This window comes from Mobula birostris, chromosome 23 (assembly GCF_030028105.1).
Source record: "Mobula birostris isolate sMobBir1 chromosome 23, sMobBir1.hap1, whole genome shotgun sequence".
NCBI lineage: Eukaryota > Metazoa > Chordata > Chondrichthyes > Myliobatiformes > Myliobatidae > Mobula > Mobula birostris.
Genome location: NC_092392.1, coordinates 19,440,381 through 19,463,643, shown reverse-complemented (window position 1 = coordinate 19,463,643; position 23,263 = coordinate 19,440,381). Strand labels below are relative to the sequence as shown.

Below are 23,263 nucleotides of genomic sequence, written 5' to 3'. Positions count from 1 at the left end.
TGGCGGCGCAGATGTTGCCCGACCTGCTGAGTTCCCCTAGCAATTTCTGTGAGTAAGCAGCCTCCAGGACCCCACCGAGTGCCACTGACGACAGGAATACGTTAAATTAACCTTAACAGAAGTCTGATATGAAATTTCTCCTTAACTCAGGAACTAGATGAACACGACACAGAGAGTTATATTTTATCCGGCTCACAGTTACGAAACTACCTGTTGTTGGGAAATTGTTGGTGACTCCACGTGCAACTCATCCCCTGGATTCTGGTCCAATTCTCGAACAGTGGCCAGAATTCACATCCTTATCCATTAAATAGCATTACTAATACACATAGAAAAGAAGAACATGGACTGGAACCCCTACCAATCAATGAAGGCGTTGCAAAGACAGATTGAGGAGTCATACACAATAAAGAATAAATCTCCACAACAGCGGTCCCGAAACCTCAGTACCGACGACAGTTTTGTCATGCAGTGGGTAGGGGAAAGGTTTAAATTGCGTACACTTCCGGTACCGCGGAGATCTCGGAGAGGGGGGGAAGGTTTTAAACAACGCATACTTTCGGGGGAGGGGAAGGGAGGGCAGAGGAGGAGGGAAGTGATAGGCGGTTGCACTCGGGGAATGATGGCCCCACCCTCCCCTCCTGGGGAGTGAGGGACGTTTGGGAGGACGGACACTTCCGGCCGGCGGTGGGGGCGATGAAGAAGGAGCAAGTGGCCCGCTGTCAGTTCTCCATCTGGTACCCTCTCTTCAGGCAGCACACGATCCGCAGGTGGGCTGTCCGGCACCGAGGGATCGCCGCGGGTTCGGGGGCGGCGCTGAGGGAGCACCGCGTGGCCAGGGGCGGGGTTGAGGGAACGCCGCGCGGCTTGAAAGGAGCGCTGTGCGGCCAAGGGGGCGCGTTGAGGGAGCGTCTGAGTGAGGGTGAGGAAGGCTCTGCTGGAGGTGGGGTTTGGTGATGTTGAGTGAGTGCCCGTGGGAGGGGAAGCGAGGAAACTTTGCGGCACGGGAGCTGAAGTAAAGGAGATCTTTAAGTATGTGACTAAATACAGTTCAGACGTAATTAGAAACCTATGTTTTCTTTCTAATGCTTCTCCTGACTACCCCAGTAAGTGGCAGGGGTCTTGATGCACAAAGGGGAACTTGGAGTCTAAGTGCATAGCCCCTGAAAGTAGATAGGGTGGTAAAGAAGGATATAACAGTTTAAAACTTTGGTTGGACCATTTTTGGAGTGTTGTGTGCAGTTCTAGTTCCCCCCATTACAGGTGGGATGTGGATGCTTTTGAGAGGTTGCAGAAAAGGTTCACTAGGCAAGGCTGAGCTAACTTGAATTGATTTCTATGGGGTTTTGAAGGATGGAGAGAACCTGACAGGTAACACATAACAAAATGCTGGAGGAGCTCAGCAGGTCAGGCAGCATCTATGGAAAAGAATAAACAGTTGACATTTTCTGCCAAGACCCTTTTCTCTGGGAACCGGAGTGATAGAACTGGGGATGGGGCAGATAGATTGGGAAAATCAGGCTGGTGCTGATCTCCAAGAGAGGGAGTTTGTAGAATGCTTATGAGATGGCTTTTTAGAACAGCTTGTGGTTGAGCCCATTGGGGGTGGGGGGGGGATGTAATTCTGAACTGGATGTTGTGTAATAAACCAGATTTGGTTAAAGAGCTTAAGGTAAAGGAACCCTTAGGAGACTTATCATAATATGATAGAATTCACTTGCAGTTTGACAGGGGCATAATATGTATCAGTATTACAGCGGAGTAAAGGGAAATGCAGAGGCACGAGAGAGGAGCTGGCCAAAGTTGATTGGAAGGAGGCATTAACGGGGATGAGAGTGAAACAGCAATGGACGGAGTTTCTGGGGGCACTTCAGAAGACACAAAAGATCCATCCCAACGATGAAGAAGTATCCTAAAGGAAGGATGAGGCAACTGTGGCTGACAAGGGAAGACAAAGACAGCATAAAAGCAAAATAGTGGGCATATAATACATATAGCAAAAATTAGTAGGAAGTTAGAATTGGGAAGCTTTTATAAACCAACAGAAAGCCATTAGGAGAGAAAAATATTGAAATAAGTTAGCCAAAAATAACAGTATAGCTGAAAAAACTTTTGGTATAAAGAATAAAAGAGAGGCAAGAATATATATTGCACCACTGGAAAATAACGCTGGAGAGGTTGTAATGGAGGACGCAGAATTGGCAGACCAACTAAGTAGCTATTTTGCGCCATTCTTCACTGTGGAAGATACTAACTTCCACAGAAATCTGAGAGTGCCAGGGCAGAGGTGAGTGTACGTGTCATTATAAGGAGAAGGTGTTCGGGAATCTGAAATGTCTAAAGGTAGATAGGTCACCTAGACCAGGTGGACTATACCCCAAGGTTCTGAAAGGTAGCTGAGGAGGCTGTGGAGGCATTAGTAATGATCTTTCAAGAATCACTAGATTCTAAAATGGTTTCTGGAGGACTGAAAAAGGTTACAAATGTCACTCTACTCTTTAAGAAGGGAGGGAAGCAGAAGAAAGGAAATTATAGGCCAGTTAGCCTGACTTGGGTGGTTGGGAAAATGGAGACCATTATTAAGGATGAGGTTTAGTGGTACTTGGATGCACATGATAAAGTAGGCCAAAGGCACCATGATTTCCTTCAGGAGAAATCTTTCCTAGCAGATCTTTTGGAATTCTTTGAGGAAATTAATGACAGGATAGACAAGGAGTCAGTGGATGTTGTTCATTTGGATTTTCAAAAGGCCTTTGACAAGGTGCTGCACATAAGGCTGCTTAACAAGATAAAAGCCCATGGTAATATAGAAAATATAGAAGACTGGCTGACTGGCTGGAGGCAGAGAGAATTAAGTGGGGGTTATACTAATTGGCTGCCAGACGCTGGTTGTGTTCTGTGGAGGTCTGTATTAGGACTGCTATTTTTCTCATTATCTGTTAACAGATTTAATGATGAAATTGATGCCTTTGTGACCAGATTTGCAGACAATAGGTGGAGGGGAGGTAATGTCGAGGAAGGACATAGATTGGGAGAATGGGTAAAGAAGTGGCAGATGGAAGTGTATGGTCGTGCACTTTGGTAGAAGGAATAAAGGTGTAGACTATTTTCTAAACAGGAAGAAAATTCAAAAATCAGAGGTGCAAAGGGACTTGGGAGTCCTTGTGCAGGATGCCGCAAAGATTAACTTGCGGGTTGAGTTATTGAGGAAGGCAAATGCAATGTTAGCATTCATTTTGAGAGGACTAGAATATAAGAGCAAGGACATAATTTTGAGACTTTAAAGGGCATTGGTCAGTTCGCACCCGGAGTATGGAGCTAGGTTACAATCAGTGATGTGGCAGTGCTATTTCTATCAACTAGCCGTGCATCAAAGGGCTAATTGTCTTCTTTAAAAGCCATGTTTTCATTATTAAGCAACTATAGTTTCCTTTGGAGTAATCCTTCCTGAGGTTATCTAATTTTGTTTAGAAACAGAATATGTTGGAAATAATCAGCAGCTCGTCAGTGTTTCACTGGCAGGGAGGAAGGTTAATTGAAATAGAATGTACAGCAGTACAGCACAATACAGGCCCTTTGGCCCATGACATTGTGCCTATTCCAAGATCAATCTAATCCTTCCCTTCCACAGAGCGCTCCATTTTTCTATCATCCACATGTATCTAAGTCTCTTAAATGTGCCTAGTGTATCTGCCTCTACCACCATCCGTGGCAGAGTGTTCCACACACCCACCTCTTTTTGTATATTTTTAAAAAACCTACCTCTGTCATCCCCCTCCCTATACTTTCCACTGATCTCCTTAACATTATCTCTCTCTGCGCACCCCCCCCCCCACCCCGCCCCAGCTACCCAACCCTGGGACAAAGTCTCTGGCTGATCACCATGCAAACTGTTATAACATACTAAACCTCTGAGAGTGACATCAAATATAATCTTGACACCAGGCTTGTTGGGGCTTCTGACACAAAATTGGCCCAGGAATGAATTTGAAGGAGATGCAAGAGATTGCAGGTGCTAGTATCTGGAGTGAAAAACAGATTTTTGGAGGACCTCAGTGGGTCAGGCAGAATCTGTGGGGGAGGGAGCAGAATGGACAATCAACATTTCAGTTTGAGACCCTCAATCTAGACTGGATTTTAAGGGTTTAACAAAAAAAATGGAATTGGAGAGGCAGGAAAGTTGGGAATGAAACTGGTTTTTCCTCAGGGCAGAAATGGCTCATATGAGCCATAAAAGAAAAGTGTGGAGTGGGGGATTACTAGAGGTAGTTTTTTTTTTTAAACTAAGAGTGGTAGGTGCATTGAATGCAGTGGCTGGGTGGTGGTAGAGGCGGATATATTAGGATATTTGAGATTCTTAGAAAAGCTCATGGATAAAAGACAAATGAAAGTTAGATTGATCTTGGAGTAGGTTAAGGGGCCAGCACAACATTGTGGGCCAAAGGGCCTGCTGCAATCACCAGTGGTGGAGCGTTTAAAATTTGACATTGAGTAAAAATGCTGAAGCGATTACAGAATTTATTTTCCCTGATCAGAAACCCTTGCAATGCTTCACTGAAATATCCTTGCAATCACTTTGTTTACATAGCTTTTCCTCCTCTTACAGCGTTGTCCTTCCACTCCCACAAAATGTTATCGATTACTTAATGGATGATGGGACTTTGGTGGTTTCTGGAAGGTACGGATTTAGGAATGTGTTTGTGCAGATCTGAATCTATCTGTGATGGCCTTGATTGTTATTTGCTAAAAAAAAAATGGTGATTAAACCATCTAAATACCTGAAGAATAATGCTCAATGATCCAGAAATGGCTCCTTCCCCTCTGCCATCAGATTTCTGAACCGTCCATGAATATTATCTCTCAGTTTCTTTCATCAAGCAACGACAAATCTGTTTAATCTGTTGAAAGGCCACAATTAGCTTTGTGTTCAAGCAACATGCATCAATTTGCTTGAATTTCCAGCATCTGCAGAATTCCTGTTGTTTGAACTTTGTGTTTAATCTTATCAGTCAAAGCTAATTGTGGCCTTTCACTATCTGCCTGTTGCAATCACTGCAAAGGACATTAGTCCTTTCACTAATTTAACCAAATGTATGGCTGCATGGTGGTCAAATTTGTGACCGCTGATCTCAGGGCAGGAGTTTGATTCCCAGCATGCAGGGAGGGGCTTCAAATTCATAAATGTGGATCAGGTGAAGTGGAAATCAGATTTATCAATCATGATATATTGACTGTGGTAAAATCAGTAATGGCCTTCAGGGAAGGAAATAATGTAACCCTCATACACTCTGGGCCCTTATGTCACACCAGATCAGATTCAGATTTGTTATCACTGACATAAGCTGTGAAACTTGTTTTGTGGTAGCAGTACAGTGCAGTACCTTCTAAAAAAAAAACTTATCAGTTGATATAGGAAATATAAGAAAATTGTGCAAAAAGGTGAGGTAGTGTTCATGGGCACATGGACTGAAATCTGAGATCTGATGGCAGATAGGAGAAAGCTGTTTCTAAAATGTGTGTGTCTTCAGGCTCCTGTATCAACCTATTGAAGGTAATGATGAGAAGAGGGCATGTCCTGGATGGTGAGGGCCCTTCATGATGGATGCCGCTTTCTTGAGGCATTGCCTTTTGAAGATGTCCTTGATGGTGGGGAGGCTGGTGCCCATGATGGAGCTGGCTGAGTTTACAACCCTCTGCAGCTTTTTCCAATGCTTTGCATTGGCGCCTCCATACCAGATGGTTCTGCAACTAGTTAGAATGTTCTCCACGGTACATCTGCAGAAATTTGCCAGAGTCTTTGGTGACATACCAAACCTCCTCAAACCCCTAATGGACTACAGCCACTGGCGTGCCTTCTTCGTAATTGACCGTAAGACAGGAGCAGAATTAGGCCATCTGTCCCATCGAGTCCGCTCTGCATTCAATCACAGTTTTTTTTCTCCTCCTCAGCCCCAGTTCCCAGCCTTCTCCCCACAACCTTTGATGCCGTGTCGAATCAAGAACCTATCAATCTCTGCCTTACATACACCCAGCAGCCTGGCCTCCACAGCTGTATGAGGCAATAAATTCCACAAATTCACCACCCTTTGGCTAAAGAAATTTCTCTGCATCTCTGTTTTGAAAGGGCACCCCTTATCCTGAGGCTGTGCCCTCTTGTCCTAGACTCTCCCACCATGGGAAACATCCTTTCCACATCTACTCTGTCTAGGCTTTTCAACATTCAAAAGGTTTCAATGGGATTACTCCACCCCATCCTTCTGAATGCCAGCAAGTACAGACCCAGAGCCATCAAATGTTCCTCATATGATACCCCTTTCATTCCTGGAATCATTCTTGTGAACCTCTTCTGGATTCTCTCCAATGCCAGCACATCTTTTCTAAGATGAGGGGCCCAAAACTGTTCACAGTACTCAAGATGAGGCCTCACCAGTGCCTTATAAAGCCTCAGCATCACATCCTTGCTCTTGTATTCTAGACCTCTTGAAATGAATGCTAACATGGCATTTGCCTTCCCCACCACCGACTTAACCTTTAGGGTGTTCTGCACAAGGGCTCCCAAGTCCCTTTGCTTCTCAGATTTCTGGATTTTCTCCCCATTTAGAAAATGTGCTGCACATTTATTTCTGCTACCAAAGTTCATGGCCATGCATTTTCCAACATTGTATTTCATTTGCCACTTTCTTGCCCATTCTCCTAATCTGTCTAAGTCCTTCTGCATCCTACCTGTTTCCTCAACACTACCTGCCCCTCCACCAGTCTTCGTATCATCTGCAAACTTGGCAACAAAGCCATGTATTCCATTATCTAAATCATTTATATACAGCATAAAAAGAAGTGGTCCCAACACCGTCCCCTGCGGAACACCACTAGTCACTGGCAGCTAACCAGAAAGGGATCCTTTTATTCCCACTCACTGCCTCCTACCAATCAGCCAATGCTCTAATCATGTTAGTGACATTCCTGTAATACCATGGACTCTTAATTTGGTAAGCAGTCTCTTGTGTGCCACCTTGTCGAAGGCCTTGTGAAAGTCTGAATATACAACATCTACTGTATCCCTTTTATGTATCCTACTTGTAATCTCCTCAAAGAATTCCAACAGCTTTGTCAGGCAGGATTTTCCCTGAAGGAAACCATGCTGACTTTGCACTATCTTGTCCTGTGTCACCAAGTACTCCATAACCTCATCCTTAACAATTGACTCTAACATCTTCCAACCCACTGCGGTCAGGCTAACTGGTCTATAATTTCCTTTCTGTTGCCTTCCTCCTTTCATAAAGAGTGGAGTCATAGATTAGATTATGAGGACACGCAGTCTTCTTTTATTGTCATTTAGTAATGCATGCATTAAGAAATGATACAATATTCCTCCGGTGTAATATCACAGAAGCATAGGACAGACCAAGACTGAAAAACTAACAAAAACCACATAATTATAACAAATAGTTACAACAGTGCAACAATACCATAACTTGATGAAGAACAGGCCACGGCACAGTAAAAAAGTTCAAAGTCTCTTGAAAGTCCCACATCTCACGCAGACGGGAAAAGGAAGAAAACTCTCCCTGCCATGCCCGACCACAGTCCGACTCTGAGTCATCGGAAAACTTGGAGCTCTGGTCAGCCCTCCGACACCGAGTACCGAGCACCATCTCTGCTGAACGCTTCGACCTCAGCCTTGGTCGCCAGCAGCAAGCGAAGCCAGGGATTTTGGGGCCTTCCCTCCGGAGATTCTCGATCACACAGTAGCAGCGGCAGCGAACTGGGTATTTCAGAAATTTCTCCAGATGTTCCTCTGCTTCTCACGTCTATCTTCATCAAATCGGAGTTGTGCACGGCATCCTATTTACAAATACGATATTTCACCGGAGAGGCTACGCGCACTGCGTCACGCCGCCATCTTCTCCTCCCGCCTTTTATTGCATCAGTATGTTCACCATCATCTCCACAATTAAAACAGATTCTTAATTTCAATGTTAGATTTCAGATTTATTTTTCACACATAATCAAAACATACAGTGAAATATGTTGTTTGCATTAACAACCAATAGACATAAGAATGTGTTGGAGGCAGCCTGCAAGTGTCGCCACACGTCATGGCACCAATGTAGCATGCCCACAATGTTCAGCACAACACAAGACACAAGAAAAACAACAACTATAAAACAGGTCCCTTTCCTTTCCCGCCTACCATCCACCCACCCACACACATGGACAGTCCTCCAAGCCCCAGGCCTCTGAGCTTCGTCTCCAGGTATTGGGCTCAACTTCCGGACTTCTGACCCACCTTCAGGCTTTTTTCTTCTGTGTTTACCCCTAGATTAGCTGATATCAGGGCCCTGATCTCCAGGCCTGCTGATTCACCAGCCCTCATACTTCCTGCTCATGTGGATATCCGATCCCGGGACCCACCAACCAGGGAGAGCCCGACGTCCACAGTTATCCTTCATTACCTGTCCAAATCACTGGCCTTTGAGTGTAGAGTGGAGGCTTTGACTCTCTGTGTCCTTCATCCCACGTCCACATTGTTGGCCTTCAAAAGCAGAGTAGAGACCTCGACTCCAGATATTCTTTGTCACCCATCCACATCATTGGTCTTCAAAAGCAGAATGGAGACCTAGACTCTGACCTGATCTCTAAACTCTCATCTGACCTCCAACTCCTCCACATCTCTGTCCCTAAACCCTAACCTGACCCCTAACATCCCCTCTGTTCCCAAAACTATCCCTACAAACTTTAAAAAAAAAACGACTAAATCTGAGCCACGGCCTCAATGGAGACCGCAGCTCGGTGTTGTCATGATCCCCTCATTAGAAACTTTGGAGAATGAGAGAGACTGCTGATGTAGGAAACTGAAGCAACCAGTAAGCACTGGAGGGACTCAATGGGTCAAGAACCATCTGTGGAGGGAAATTTCACTTAATCCATTTCAAAAGCAAGGAAGTAATTAGGTTCTTAACATATCATATTTACCTACTATTATTTAATCGGTTTATTGCACCAAATTATATATCCTGGAAATTTGTCTCATCTTCATTGTGAAAGACATGTCTATTTCAGTAAATTGTAGTTATAAAAATGTTAAATATTCACTTTCATGTATTGAATTCTGAAATGTACACTCATCAACCAATATTCTAATTAAATGTACAATACAATACATTCTGTTCTCTGTAGAATGTGCTTGGAAAATGCATTTGGTCTCCAGTGGTTTAGAAAAACGTTTGTGTTTTGATAGTTCTTAAGTTTTCCTTTTATTTTTCTTAATTTGTAACACCGTACATTTCTGATCTTTGTTTTCATGAGAGATTTGTTTCCAATTGATACAGAACTGAAGTCCCAAGTTGTTCACGTACAAATGAAGACAGTGATGAGGAGCAGGATATACAGGTCTCTATTATTGCCTTAACTAAATCTTGTTCCATTATTGATGCTACATCTTTGCCTTAAGTATTTTGAATCATTGGTTTCTTTATAAGTCTTGTTTTCTAATTAGCTTTGTACCTTTCATACAGTGGTCAGACGATGAGAATGTGACTACTCTTACAGTAAGTAGCTGACATTTTCATTTATTGTTTTATTTAGAGATACAGCATGGTAACAGCTCCAATGAGCCCATACCGACCGATTGTACCCATGTGACCTATTAACCCATATGTCTTTTGAATGGGACAAACCTGAAGCACCCAGAGGACACCCAAGTGGTCATGGGGAGCATGTACGAACTCCTTACAGACTGCGACAGAATTGAACCTGGATTGGTGGTGCTGCAAAGTGTTACGCTAGCACCACACTACCATGTTGGCCCACTACCATATTATCCCATTATTAGTGTATTGGATGAATATCTTTTGGTATTTGTTTGTAAGTATTTATTTCTAGGACAAGGAAAGCTATTCCAGGAAAGGGATTGCAGCTTCCTGTGCTTTACTTAAGCTAGTCATGGAGTTAAGCATATGGCATTAAGGGAACTTGTGCACTTTGAAATTTACAGTAAATTGTAAATTTATCTTAGAGCAGCAACTGATGGGTTTTGGATAAACACTACTATCCAAAGTGTGGATAGTAGTGTTTATCCAAAACCCACCAGTTGCTGCTCTAAGATAAACACTATCTTATGGTGTTTTATTATCATTTACATTTAACTTTTATGATTTTCTTTCCAATATGTAGGCTCCAGAATTCCCAGATTTTGCAGCGCAAGTACAGGAAGCTATAAATTCTCTTGGAGGCAGCGTATTTCCAAAGCTAAATTGGAGTGCTCCTCAGGTAAGAGAATGGTGGACAACTCTTCTCTTTTTTATGTTTGGGTTTTCTACAGTTCAATCTCTCTCAGGGTTATCTTTAATGAAAAAGATGCCACTTTATAAACACAAGGGATTCTGAAAATGTTGGAAATCTTGAGAAGCACAAAATGCTGGAAGTCTCAGTAAATGGGGAATAAACAGGCAACATTTCAAATGCTATTTTGTATTTCTTTTGGATCTATGTTTAAGCTAGTTGCTTTGTATTAGTCAGTATTCGCTTAAATAGTGGTAATTTATTCAGTTGTAAGGTAATTCTGTGTAGCTATTACACTGCTCATAAACCAACCTTGCATGTCATGTAGACGTTGTTGAATTGAGTGTGAGAAGATTTTTCTTTATTCAAATGTCAGCTAGAATATTGGAAAAGGACAACTTCAAGTGGCTACTAAAGCCAGGTTATTCCCATAAGACCACAAGATATGATAGCAGAATTAGGCCATTTAGCCCATCAAGTCTGCTCTGCCATTTCATCATGGCCAATTAATTTCTCCCTCAGCCCCAGTCTCCTGCCTTTTCTTTGTAATCCTTCATGCCCTGACTAATCAAGAATCTATTAACCTCTGCCTTAAATATACCAAGGACCTGGCCTCTACAGCTGCCTGTGGCAAAGAATTCCACAGATTCACCACCCTTTGGTTAAAGAAATTTCCCACCATGGGAAACGTCCTCTCCATATGCATTCTATCGAGTCCTTTCCACATTCGTCAGGTTTTGATGAGAGCCGCCCCCCCCCCCCCCCAATTCTTCTGAATCCCAATGAGTACAGGACCAGAGCAATCAATTGGTCCTAATATGGTAACCCTTTCATTCCTGGAATCATTCTCATGAACCTCCTCTGAACCCTCTCCAATGTTAGCACATCCTCTGTTAGATAAGAGGCCAAAAACTGCTCACAACACTCCAAATGAGGCCTTACCAGTCCCCTATAAAGTCTGAACATTACATCCTTGCTTTTATATTCTAGTCATCTCGAAATGAATGCTACTAGTCTCCAGCAGCCAACCAGAAAAAGCCTCTCTTATTCCCAATCTTTGCCTCCTGCCGGTCAGCCAATCTTCTATACGTGCCAGTATCTTTCCTGTAATGGACTCCTATCTTTAGCAGCCTCATGTGTAGTACTTCGTCAAAGGCGTTCTGAAAATTCAAGTGCACAACATCCACCAATTCTCCTTTGTCTATCCTGTTTGTTATTTTTTTAAAGAATTCCAACAGATTTGTCAGGCAAGATTTTTCCTTTTTGGCCTATTTCATCATGTGTGTCCAAGCACCCTAAAGACGCATCCTAACAGTCGACGCCCAACCATGGCCTATAATTTTCTTACTTCTGTCTCTCTCCCTTCTTAGAGTGGAGTGACATTTGCAATTTTTCAGTCTTCTGCAGCCAGAATCTATTGATTCTTGAAAGATCATTACTAATGCCTCAACAATCTCTTCAGGTACCTCTTTAAGAACTCTGGGGTAGACCATCTGGTCCAGTTGATTTATCTACCTTCAGAACTGCTTGCTTTCCAAGCACCTTCTCCCTAGTAATGGCAACTTCACTCACTTCTGCCTCCAACACTCTCGAACTTCTGGCACACCACTAGTGTCTTCCACATTGAAAACTGATGCAAAATACGTATTCATTTCGTCCACCATTTCCTTGACCCTCATTTCCACCTCCCCAGCATCATTTTCCACCGGCATGCTATCTACTCTCACCTCTCATTTCCTTTTCATCTATATGAAGACACTTTTGGCATCCTTTTTGATATTTTTGGACAGCTTACCTTTGACTTTTTTTTAGTTGCCTTCTGTTGATTTTTTTTAAAGCTTCTGACTCATCTAACTTCCCACTAACTTTTGCTATATTATATGCTCTTTCCTTGGCTTTGACTTGTCAGCCATGGTTGAGTCATCCTGCCTTTAGAATCCTACTTCTCCTTTGGGCTAGATCTATCCTGCATGTTCCGAATTGCTCCTAGAAATTCCAGCCATTGCTGCTGTGCTGACACTTCTGCTAATGTCTCCTTCCAATCAACTTTGACCAGCTCCTCTCTCATTTCTCTAATTTCTTTTATTCCATTGTAATACTGATTTACCTTCTCCCTCTCAGATTGCAGGGTAAATGCTGTTATGATCACTTATCCCTAAGGGTTCCTTTACCTTAAGCTCTCTAATCCCGGTTTATTGCACAACTCCCATGAACTGCTCTTAAAAAGCCATCTTGTAGGCATTCTACAAATTCCCCTTCTTGGGATCCAGCACCAACCTGATTTTCTCAATCGTCTGTATATTGAAATCTCTCATGACTATCGTAACATTGCCCTTTTGACATGCCTTTTCTATCTCCTGTTGTAATTTGTATCCACATCTTTGTTGTTGTTTGGAGGCCGGTATATAACTACCATTAGCATCTTTTTACCTTTGCAGTTTCTTAGCTCTACCCACAAGGATTCTGCACCTATCAATCCTTTGTCACCTCTTCCTAAGTATTTGATTTCATTTTTTAACCAACAGAGCCGCCCCACCCTCTCTGCCTACCTGTCTGTCCTTTTGATACAATGTGTATCCTCAGATGTTGAGGTCTCAGCTATATTTTTCTCTCTGCTGCAACTCAGTGATGCCCATGTCATACCTGCCGATCTCTAGCTGTGCTACAAGTTCATCTACCTTATTCCTTAAACTGCGTTCATTCAAATATAACACCTTCAGTCCTGTAGGCATCACCCTTTTAAATTTTTCCCCCTTTTATACTGCAAATCATCAATTGCCTGCAATTTTGCCCAATCATCGGCCTATCCTTGCTAGCAGTCTCACTACACACTGCCTCTGTAAGCCAACTGCCTATACTCAGCTCTATCACTCCAGTTCCCATCCCCCTGCCAGATTAGTTTAAGCCCTGCCAGACGGCTGTAGCAAACCTGCCCACAAGGATATTGGTCTCCCTCGGGTTCAGGTGTAACGCATCCCTTTTGTACAGGTTGTACCTTCCCCAGAAGAGATCCCAGTGATTCAGAAATATAGACCCCTACCTCCTACACCAATTCTACAGTCACGCATTTATCTGCCAAATGCTTCCATTCTTGCCCTCACTGGTGTGTCTCACAGGCAGCAAAAGAGATTACTAGCCTGGCATTCTGCTCTTCAACTTTTTACCTAGCTCCCTAAAATCTCTCTTCAGGACTTCCTCACCTTTCTTACCTGTGACATTGGTGCCAATATGTACCAAGACATCTGGCTGCTCACTCACCTCCTTTAGAATACTGTGGATCGGAGCTGAGACTTCCCTGACCCTGGCTCCTGGGAGGCAACATACCATCTGGGTGTCTCTATCGCGCCCGCAGAACCTTGTTTCTATTACTCTAACTGTGGAATCTTCTATCACTACTGCAGTTCTCTTCACTTCTTTTCTGAGCCTCAGTGCCAGAGACCTGGTAACTGTAGTTTCCCCGTGCTAGGTCAACCTCTCAACCATATCCAAAATGGTACAGTATATTTATTATTGAGGGGAATGGCCACAGTGATACTCTGTACTTCCTTCTGGTGATCACCCAGATACCTGCTTCCTGCAATCTGGGGGTGACTACCTCCTTATAGGTCCTATCTATCATTTCCTCAGTTTCCTGTATGAACCGAGTGGCATTGAGCTTCAGCTCCTGTTCATTAACACGTTCTCTAAGGAGCTGCAGCTCGGCAGACCTGGTGCAGATGTGGTTATTTGGGAAGCTGTAGGTCTCTCAGACTTCCCTCGTCCTACACAAAGTACATAACACTACCCTGGAGTCATTCTCACTGCTCTAACTACTCCCTAACAGACGACGAATGAAAAATAAAGAAGAAGAAACTTAGCTTATATTTACCTTGCCCAAGACTGATGAGCCAAAGCCAATGACTCCCCAGTCTAACACTGGCCAACTCCAACAATTGCTGCTCCAGTTACCCCACTTTATTTTTATTCGCCTTTGCTAATGAATCCCAATCACTGATTGGCCGCAGTGAACTATTGATTTTGAAACAGAGATTTAGGTTAAACACATGAGGACTTGGAAAATTCGATGGAATTTATAGTTAAGGTACCAGTACAGCGATAACCACAGTGGACTGACAGGATGAATTTGCTCTGATCTGTTTGTGAGGAGTAAATCTGATTGAGGGCAGGAGGAGAAATAAATTAAGGGGAGTCGGGGGGGTGATCTGGGGAGGGGGGTGTTTAACTAGAATGGTTAACTAATTGTTGTTCCTATGCTAATAGATTCCTTTTTAGAGTTCTTATCTAAAGCCCCTCTATCTTGCTATTCTGTGTACTTTAAAAAAAACCTTTTAATATCATACAATGTTGAAACAGACCATTCAGCTCTTCATATCCATGCTAGCCAGTGGGCATGGGTGTGTAGTGGTTAACACAATCACTTTACAGTGCCAGCAATCACACCAGAGTTTGATTCCCATCACTGCTTTTAAGGTGTTTGTACATTTTCCTTGTGACCATGTGGGATTCCTCTGGGTTTCCTAGTTTTCTCCCACATTCCAAAGACATTCAGGCTAGAGTTAGTAAGTTGTGGGCGTGTTATGTTGGTGCTGGGCTCAATGTTAAGTAATTTAAGTAATTTTATATGTAAACATGTAAAACACGTGAATATGTACACAGCGCCATCTTGTTCTTCAGGATAGCACTGTGTACAGCAGCCGTGCGTGTACTCCGAATTAGCATTGTAATTTTCTGCTTATCTTTCTACTTCTTTCTGCACTTCTCTTACAAGAAGCTGAAAGTCACATCTGGTATGATCAACTGACTCTTGAACATCAGAAAGATGGCATTCAGTCATGAGGTGCTGCCTTTCTTCGACTGGGACCCCCTGCTTGATCTGTGTCTACCCAAGCCAGAAGTCTTGGGTGAATAGTTCAGTGCGTGTTGCTCTCTGCGCAAGGGATAAAGCCTTCACCTCCAGAGACCAACAGGAGCTCGAGATGCATGATGATTTACGTAGAGCTATCAAGGTAGCAAAACAGTGACAAGGACAAAATCCAGTCACAGCTCTGTGACAATGACACATGCAACGTATAGTAATGACTGCACACCATCGCAAACTTCAAGAAGAAACACTGCAGCAGAGCCAGCATTGCTGCCGGCTGAGCTAAATGTTTTTTACACTTGATTCGAGGTTGATAAGACTGAACCCTCGAGGAGAGCTGCTGACGAGACCTGCTCCTCGGTCATCTTGGAGGCTGAGGTACGCAGAACATTCCAACGTGCCAACAGCCGCAAGGCAGCGGGGCCAGACAGCATCCCAGGATGGGTCCTCAAAGTGTGTACGGAACAGCTGGCTGGTGTGTTTACGGACTTTTTAAATTTCTCCCTCTCCCAGTGCATAGTGCCCTCCTGTTTCAAATCGTCCGTCATTGTCCCTGTACCTAAGAAAACCAAGGTAGCATGTCTGAATGATTGGCACCCTGTTGCACTCACCTTATTTATAAGCAAGTGCTTTGAGAGGCTGGTTAAAGACTATATCTGCAGCATGCTACCACCCATACTGGACACCCTACAATTTGCCTACTGAAGGAACTAGTCTACCAATGACGCTATAGCCACAGCACTACATGCTGTCCTCGCTCACCTGGAAAAGGGATGCATACACTAGAATGCTGTTGCTGGTCTACAGTTCAGCATTCAACGCCATAATTCCCTCCAGACCTGACAGGAAGTTCAGAGACCTTGACCTGCACCCCACCTTGACCAAATGGATCGCCAACAAGTCGTAGAGATGGGCTCCCTCACTTCTGCCCCTCTGACCCTCAACAGAGGTGCCTCCAAGATTGAGTCCTGAGTCTCCTCCTCCACTCCCTTTACATCCATTACTGTGCTGTCACTCACAACTCCAATCTGCTGATCAAATTTGCAGGTGACACGACGTTGACCAGCCTTATTTCTAGCAGTGACAAGAAGCCTGCAGAGGAGAGGTTAACATCCTGACACAGTGGTGTCAAGTTAACAACGTCTCCCTAAGTGTCCAAAAAACAAAAGAGCTGATCATGGATTACAGGAGGAATGGAGACAGGTTCGCCCCGATCAACATCAATGGGACTGCAGTTGAGAGGGTGAGTAGTTTCAAGTTCCTCAGTATACACATTACTGAAGATCTCACCTGGACTGTACACACAGGTTGTGTGGCAAGAAAAGCAGAAGAGCATCTCTTCCACTTCAGGTGACCAAAGAAGTTCAGCATGAGCCCCAAACCCTCAAGGCCTTCTACAGGGCACCATTGAGAGCAGCCTGACTGGCTGTATCATTGCCTAGTATGGGAACTGCGCCAAACCTTGATCACTGGGCACTGCAGAGAGTGGTGTGGATATGAACTTCCTTCCACTGAGGCCACTTACAGCAGCAGGTGTGTAAAGAAGGCTGGAAGATAATCAGGGACACCAGCCACCCCAACCATAAGCTGTTTCAGCTGCTTCCATCTGGCAAACAGTACCGCAGCATTAAAGCCAGGACCAACAGGCTACAGGACAGCTTCTTTCGACAAGCCATTAGACTTTTAAATTCACACGTCTGTACATTGCGACTGAGTCATAATACAAAGATTTTTACTCCTTCACATTCTGGGACGGATGTAAGATTTAAATAAATAAATTCAAATTCAAATGACAGTTTTTTTGCTATAGTAGAAAGGAAAAGTTTGTGAACCCTTTGCAATTACCTGGTTTTCTGCATTAATTCCTCATAAAATGTGGTCTGATCTTCATCTAAGTCACAATAATAGACAAATACAATCTACGTAAACTAGTAACACACAAACAATTGAACTACATCTCGTCAATTCTGAGTACACCATTTAAACAAACACAGTCTAGGTTCAAAAAAGTATGTGAACCTCTGTGGTAATGCCTTCCACAAAAGCTACTTAGCGTCAGGTGTCCCAATCAATGAACGCTGAAAGAAGTGAAAAAGAACCCAAGGGTAACAGCAAAAGACCTGCAGAAATCTCTAGAACTTGTTAAAGTCTCAGTTCATGTGTCCACTAAAAGAAAAACACTGAACAAGAATGGTGTTCATGGAAGGACACCACTGAAGAAAGTTTGCTCTCCAAAAAAGACATTGCTGCACATCTCAAGTTTACAAATGACCACCTTCCACAACGCTTCTGGGACAATGTTCTGTGGACAGATGAGACAAAAGTTAAACTTTTTGGCTGAAATGCACGCTGTTAAGTTTGGAGGAAAAGGGGCACTGCTGCACAGCAACAAAACTTCATCCCAACTGTGAAGCATGGTGGATGGAGCATCATGGTTTGGGGCTGCTTTGCTGTCTCAGGGCCTGGACAGCTTGAGGGAACAATGAATTCAAAATTGCGTCAAGACATTCACAGGAGAATGTCAGGGTAGTGGTCCATCACCTTAAGCTTAATAGAAGTTGGATGATGCATCAAGACAATGATCTGAAACACAAGAGTAAATCGACAATAGAATGGTTTAAAAAGAAGCAAATTCGTGTTTTGGAATGAGCAAGTCAGAGTCCAGACCTTAACCCAATTGAGATGCAGTAGCATGACCTAAAGAGGGCTGTTCATGCAAGAAATCTCAAATATTGATGAACTGAAACAGTTTTGTATGAAGGAATGGTCTAAAGTTCTTCCTCGCCATTGAGCAAGTTTGATCAGCAGCTACAGGAAATGTTTGGTCGAGGTTATTCCTGCTAACCAGTTATTAAATGCAAGGGTTCACATACTTTTTCCAGCTTGGACTGTAAATGATTAAACAGCATGTTCAATAAAGACATGAAAAGTATAACTGTTTGTGTGTTATTAGTTTAGGCAGATTGTGTTTTTCTGTTATTGCAACTTAGATGAAGATCAGACCATATTTTATGAGTAATGCTGAAAACCAGGTAATTGCAAACGGTTCGCAAACTGTCTCTTGCAACTGTATGTGAGGGTAAAGGAATTTGAAATATAGTTGGGTAAAACACAGCCTTGACTTTTTAGAGAGCAGAGTTCGTGTGAGAGGCTGAACTCCTACATCCGGTGTTTTATTTATTTTTATTTACTTAGTGATACAGCACAGAGTCAGACCTTCCAGCGGTTCGAGCCACGCTGCCCCAGCAACCGCCAACAAACCCGATTAACCCTAACCTAATCACGGGACAATTTACAATGAGCAATTAATCTATCCTATGTGTCTTTGGACTGTGGGAGTAAACCAGAAGACCCAGAGAAAACTCAGGCATTCCACAGGGAGGACATACAGAGACTCTCTACGGAATGGCGCTGGAATTGAACTCTGAACTCTGGGACACCCCAGGCTGTAATTGCACTGTGCTAACCACTATGCTACTGTGGTGCATGTAGGCTAGGAATCGGACTATTGCCTGTACAAGTTCCCTATTGTATTTACCATCTGATTACAAAAACTCGATTACTTATTTATAGTGAAGTATTCGATGGGATTTAATCCAAGAGTAAACTCCTCACTGATCTTTGAATGCAGAACAGAGGCTTAGACTCTGGCCTGTCCTCTAATTCCAACCCCCCGCCACATCCCTGTTCCTAAACCCTAAACGGATCCCTATCTCCTTTCTCTGTCCCTAAAACCATCCCTATGAGCCAAAAAAATCTCCAGATACACTCTTCATTTTCTACTTTTATTTCTTCTGCCCTGTGTACGATTATTATTCACTGCTCCCACATACCCAGTTTGCAGGATATAAGATTTGAAGTTCAAAATTCATGAAATTATATTTTGCTTACCTTTTAATGAAAATCAGCCAAGTGCTTGTCCAGCTAAATACAACAGTTGAGGGGAGGGAATGTGAAATGCTCACTAATGTCAGTATGCTCTGTTTGACCAAATGACCAAGCCCACAATCTCTTTGTCTTTTCTCCCATTTTTAGGATGCCCAGTGGATTGCAATGAACGGCTCTCTCAAGTGCAGAAACCTGAGTGACATCTTCCTGCTCTTGAAAAGCTCTGACTTTGTTATGCATGACCTGACTCAACCGTACGTACTAGCGTCTTCGATGTTTCTACCTTCAAAAAGTTTGGTTTTATTGATTTAGTTGAATATCTTGTCCAGCCATTTTCTTCCCATTGTTTCTTTTCCTGAAAGTGTTGACTTCTTGAAGCAGTGGGCTTTTGTATGTAGGTTTGAGCCATGTGTAGTAACGGCCTATTAGCATGCAAGATCGTCACAGCGGTACGATAACATTGACAAGGTGACAACACAGTCCCCACCTCAAAGTGCCCTTTGGTCTTCTGCCATTTTGAGCAGCTTGTGCATCCTAAATCAATGTTTTCATTTAACTGCATTGCAAATCTGTCCAGTTGTAAGGTTAGAGGGAATATACTATGTATTTTCCCTGAGTGATCAGCAGTGATCAATGCTGCTTACAGCTTAAACATGAGATTCTGTAGATGTGGAAAAATTTAGAGTAACATGCACAAAATGTTTGGTGATGAAGGGTCTTGGCCTGAAACGTTGACTATTTTTCCTCTCCATAGACGCTGCCTGACCTGCTGAACTCCTCCAGCATTGTGTTTTGTTTACACCTTGCTGTTATTTCTACCACACACTGTTATTCAGGAAAGCACTTGACTGGTTTTAAATCGTTTCATTTGGGATATTTTGTTTTGCTTTACAGAGTTGATTGAAAGTTGCACAAGAAGACTGATTTGGAGGACAAAATACCTGCCACTCTTTCAAAGAAATACCCTCTCAATTCAGTTCTATTTGGACCATGCCCACTTTGAACAAAATTCAGTGCATGTTATTATCGGAATTACCGATAGTTCAGACATCGTACATAACAATATGGGAGATTGAAGATAACAGTCTTCTCCATTTCCTTTGTAAACCTTGTTAGACAGGTTCTAAAAATAAAAAAAACACCCTATCACTGTGATCGTTCTGATGAACTAACTAGTTATTAATCCTGTTTAATGTTTGTTTTTTTTATTCACCCAGATTTCTTCACTGTACTGATGATTCACCAGATCCCAAAATTGACACACAGGTAAGGCAGACTTTGGTTTCGGTTCTATTATATTTGCTAGTTCTCTGGATCTGAGCTGTAATGCACCACATTGTGTCGGTGGTTCAAGTTGGTGGTGATAGTGGTGTAATGGTGTGGCACACTTTTGACCTTTTAATACCAATTGAGCATCGTTTAAATGCCACAGCCTGCCTGAGTATTGTCGCTGACTGTGTGCATGCCTTCATGGCCACAGTCTACCCATCTTCTAATGGCTTCTTTCAGCAGGATAACACACCATGTCACAAAGCACACAATCAACTCAGGCTGCTTCCAATAACATGACAATGAGTTTAGTGTACTCCAAATGCCTCCATGGTCACCAGATTTCAATCCAATAGGGCACCTTTGAGATGTGGTGGGAAATTTGCAGCCATGTTTCTAGCAGCTTGTTGAAACCATGTCATGAAGGATTCAGTCTGTTCTGGGGGCAAAGAAGGTGGGTGGGCGGGGGGTGGTTTCCTATCCAGCACTGGAAAAGTGTACCTAATAAAGTAGCCATTGAGTGAGTGTGTGTGTGTGTGTGTGTGTGTGTGTGTGTGTGTGTGTGTGTGTGTTGCATAGTTTTTATCTGTTTGTAATTTAAAGTAGTTTTTTTGTCTTCCACTGTACTGCTGCCATAAAACAGCAAATTTCATAACATAAACCACAAGAAAATCTGCAGATGATGGAAATCCAAGCAACACACACACACACAATGCTGGAGGAACTTAGAAGGCCAAGCAGTGTCTATGGAAAAAAGTAAACAGTCAACGTTTCAGTCTGAGACCCTTCATCAGCACCATTCGTTCATCCATCACTGACAGTCCTGATGAAGGGTCCCAGTCCAAAACGTCGACTGTTCACAAATTTCACGACATGTCAGTGATAAACCTTACTGTGATTCAGGGATGGTTACTTGTTTTATTCAGGTAGGCTGCTATCTAGGATCTAAGTGCTCTTTATTGCAGAATGTTCCAATTCAAAAGCCCTCTCAGAAGTTTTGTGGTCTTTTATATTTATGCTAGTACCAGTTATTCATCACTGACAAAATCCTGTAGCTGTGTGTGTTTCCTCTGGGTGCTCCACTGTCCTGACATGTGGGTGGATAGATTATTCGCCCATTGTAAATTGTCCCCACTTTGTAGGTGAGTGCTGGAATCTGGATGGAGTGGATGAGACTATGGTTGGAAGAAAAGGAATTAATGCAGAAGGGTGAAACAAATACTGCTGATGCTGGAAATCTAAATATTAGAAGATAGACCAACTTTTTTGGCACATGAGACATAACAATGAAATGTCATTTTGCATTAAATCAAATTAGTGAGGCTTGTGCTGGACACCACATAAAATACAGTAGGGAATATTCAGCATGGTTGTGTAGTGGTTAGCTTAAAACTGTAACAGCAGCAGCAACCAGTTCAACTTTGCTGTAATTTCTATGTCGTCTATGACTGCGTGGGTTTCCCCCGTGTGCTCCAGTTCCCTACTTCATCTTGAAGATGTAGGGTTTAATTGGCCACATGGGTGTAATTGCATGATGCAGACTTGTTGGGCCGATTGGCCTATCACTGTGCAGTATCTTTAAATAAAAATAAAATAAATAAACTGGAACAGGGGGTGGGAGGAGAAGAGATCCCCAATAGGGTTAATGTGAGATGATCATGAGGATAAACTGTAAACAAGGCTATCTGCTCAGTGAGTGAATGGGAGCATTTAGAGAGTGTGTGACATAGAAAGAAGTGTAGATGTGAAATCCAGAGCTGAAGAACATGCCCGGCAGGTCAAGATGGGCATGTCCTTCACTTCCAGAGAAGAAGGTACAAAAATAAAAAGCTGAGCCAACAGCACAGATGGATGACTGATGTGGACCCGATCTGGCATTGAGACCCAAAGGCTGCAGCATGCCCATGTGGAGATGCGCTGTTCCTTAAGCTTGTATACAGTACAAGAGAGCACAAAGAATGATAGGTCAGAGTAGAATGGAGACAAACTGGCAGCCAATGGTAAGTTCATGGTCATCTGGGCAGACTGAGTGTGATGCTCTTCCAAATGTTCAATGTACCTGTTCTTGGTTTCTCCCATGTCATTTTGATTAGTAACCGACACAGTCTGAGCATGTGCTGGGGGCAACTTGCAAATGTCACCATACTTCCAGCGCCAGCATAGCATGCATACAATTTACTGACCATAACCTGCATATCTTTCGGAATGTGGGAGGCAAACAGAGTACCCAGAGGAAACCTACGCAGTCATGGGGAGAGCAAGCAAACTCCTCACAGCAATGGGAGTTGAACCCAGGTCTTCTGATCGCTGGCATTATAAAGCATTACACTACAATGCAGCACTGGAATATATCTGTAACACTGCTGATGCTTTCCACCATTTGACTGTTTCCATTCTCAATAGATTCCACTGCACCATGGCTGTATAATCTTTCCTACTCCTTTTATAGTCAAGAAAGCCACCAGTCAATTATATACGAGAAAATGCAACTTTACATGCAGCTTAAGACTTCGATTAAGTGATTCTTAAAATCCCCCAGGACAGAATAATTTATGCAAGCTGTCAGATCTAAGTGGGATGTAACAAAATTTGCTTGACTCATTGATGGAGGTTCTAATTGGAAATGGGCCTCTTGGCTTTCTTAAAATCAGTCTAAAAACAACTTGGCTTTTTGAGTTGAAGGATGCAATTAATTGGTTATCAAGTTTTCTCAATGCATCGTTGTGTGTCTAGACTAGAGAACTAGAATATTAAAGTAAAGATGTAATGCTGAGGCTTCATAAGACATTAGTCAGATTGCATTTGGAGTATTGCGAGCAGTTTTAGCCCGATAGGTAAGAGAGGATGTGCTGGCGTTGGATAGGCTCCAGAGCAGGCTCATGACAATAATCCCAGAAATGAAATGGTTAACGGAAGAGGAGCGTTTAATGGCTCTGGGCCTGTATTTACTGAAGGTTGGAAGAA

The 23,263-nt window shown here is 43.0% G+C and overlaps 2 protein-coding genes across 4 annotated transcripts in view; one reads left to right on the top strand and one right to left on the bottom strand.

Annotated features, from left to right (window-relative positions):
- The window catches only part of nudt5 (nudix (nucleoside diphosphate linked moiety X)-type motif 5), a 30,533-nt gene extending 29,946 nt beyond the window's left edge, over window positions 1-587 (bottom strand). Inside the window, exon 1 of the mRNA XM_072241833.1 lies at window positions 362-587. The gene's annotated coding sequence lies outside the window, so the exon portion shown is untranslated. The remainder of the gene's footprint in view (window positions 1-361) is intronic.
- Window positions 569-23,263, top strand: part of cdc123 (cell division cycle 123 homolog (S. cerevisiae)) — a 33,265-nt gene continuing 10,570 nt past the window's right edge. The window contains exons 1-7 of one of the 3 annotated variants that reach the window (XM_072241832.1): window positions 572-770; window positions 4,607-4,678; window positions 9,330-9,390; window positions 9,516-9,548; window positions 10,174-10,269; window positions 19,178-19,284; window positions 20,248-20,296. In XM_072241832.1, coding sequence (XP_072097933.1) covers window positions 697-770; window positions 4,607-4,678; window positions 9,330-9,390; window positions 9,516-9,548; window positions 10,174-10,269; window positions 19,178-19,284; window positions 20,248-20,296 — 492 coding nt within the window. In that variant the 5' untranslated portion in view covers window positions 572-696. Of the gene's footprint in view, window positions 771-4,606; window positions 4,679-9,329; window positions 9,391-9,515; window positions 9,549-10,173; window positions 10,270-19,177; window positions 19,285-20,247; window positions 20,297-23,263 lie in introns of all 3 variants that reach the window. The other 2 variants (XM_072241831.1, XM_072241830.1) reach the window with 2 other exon arrangements.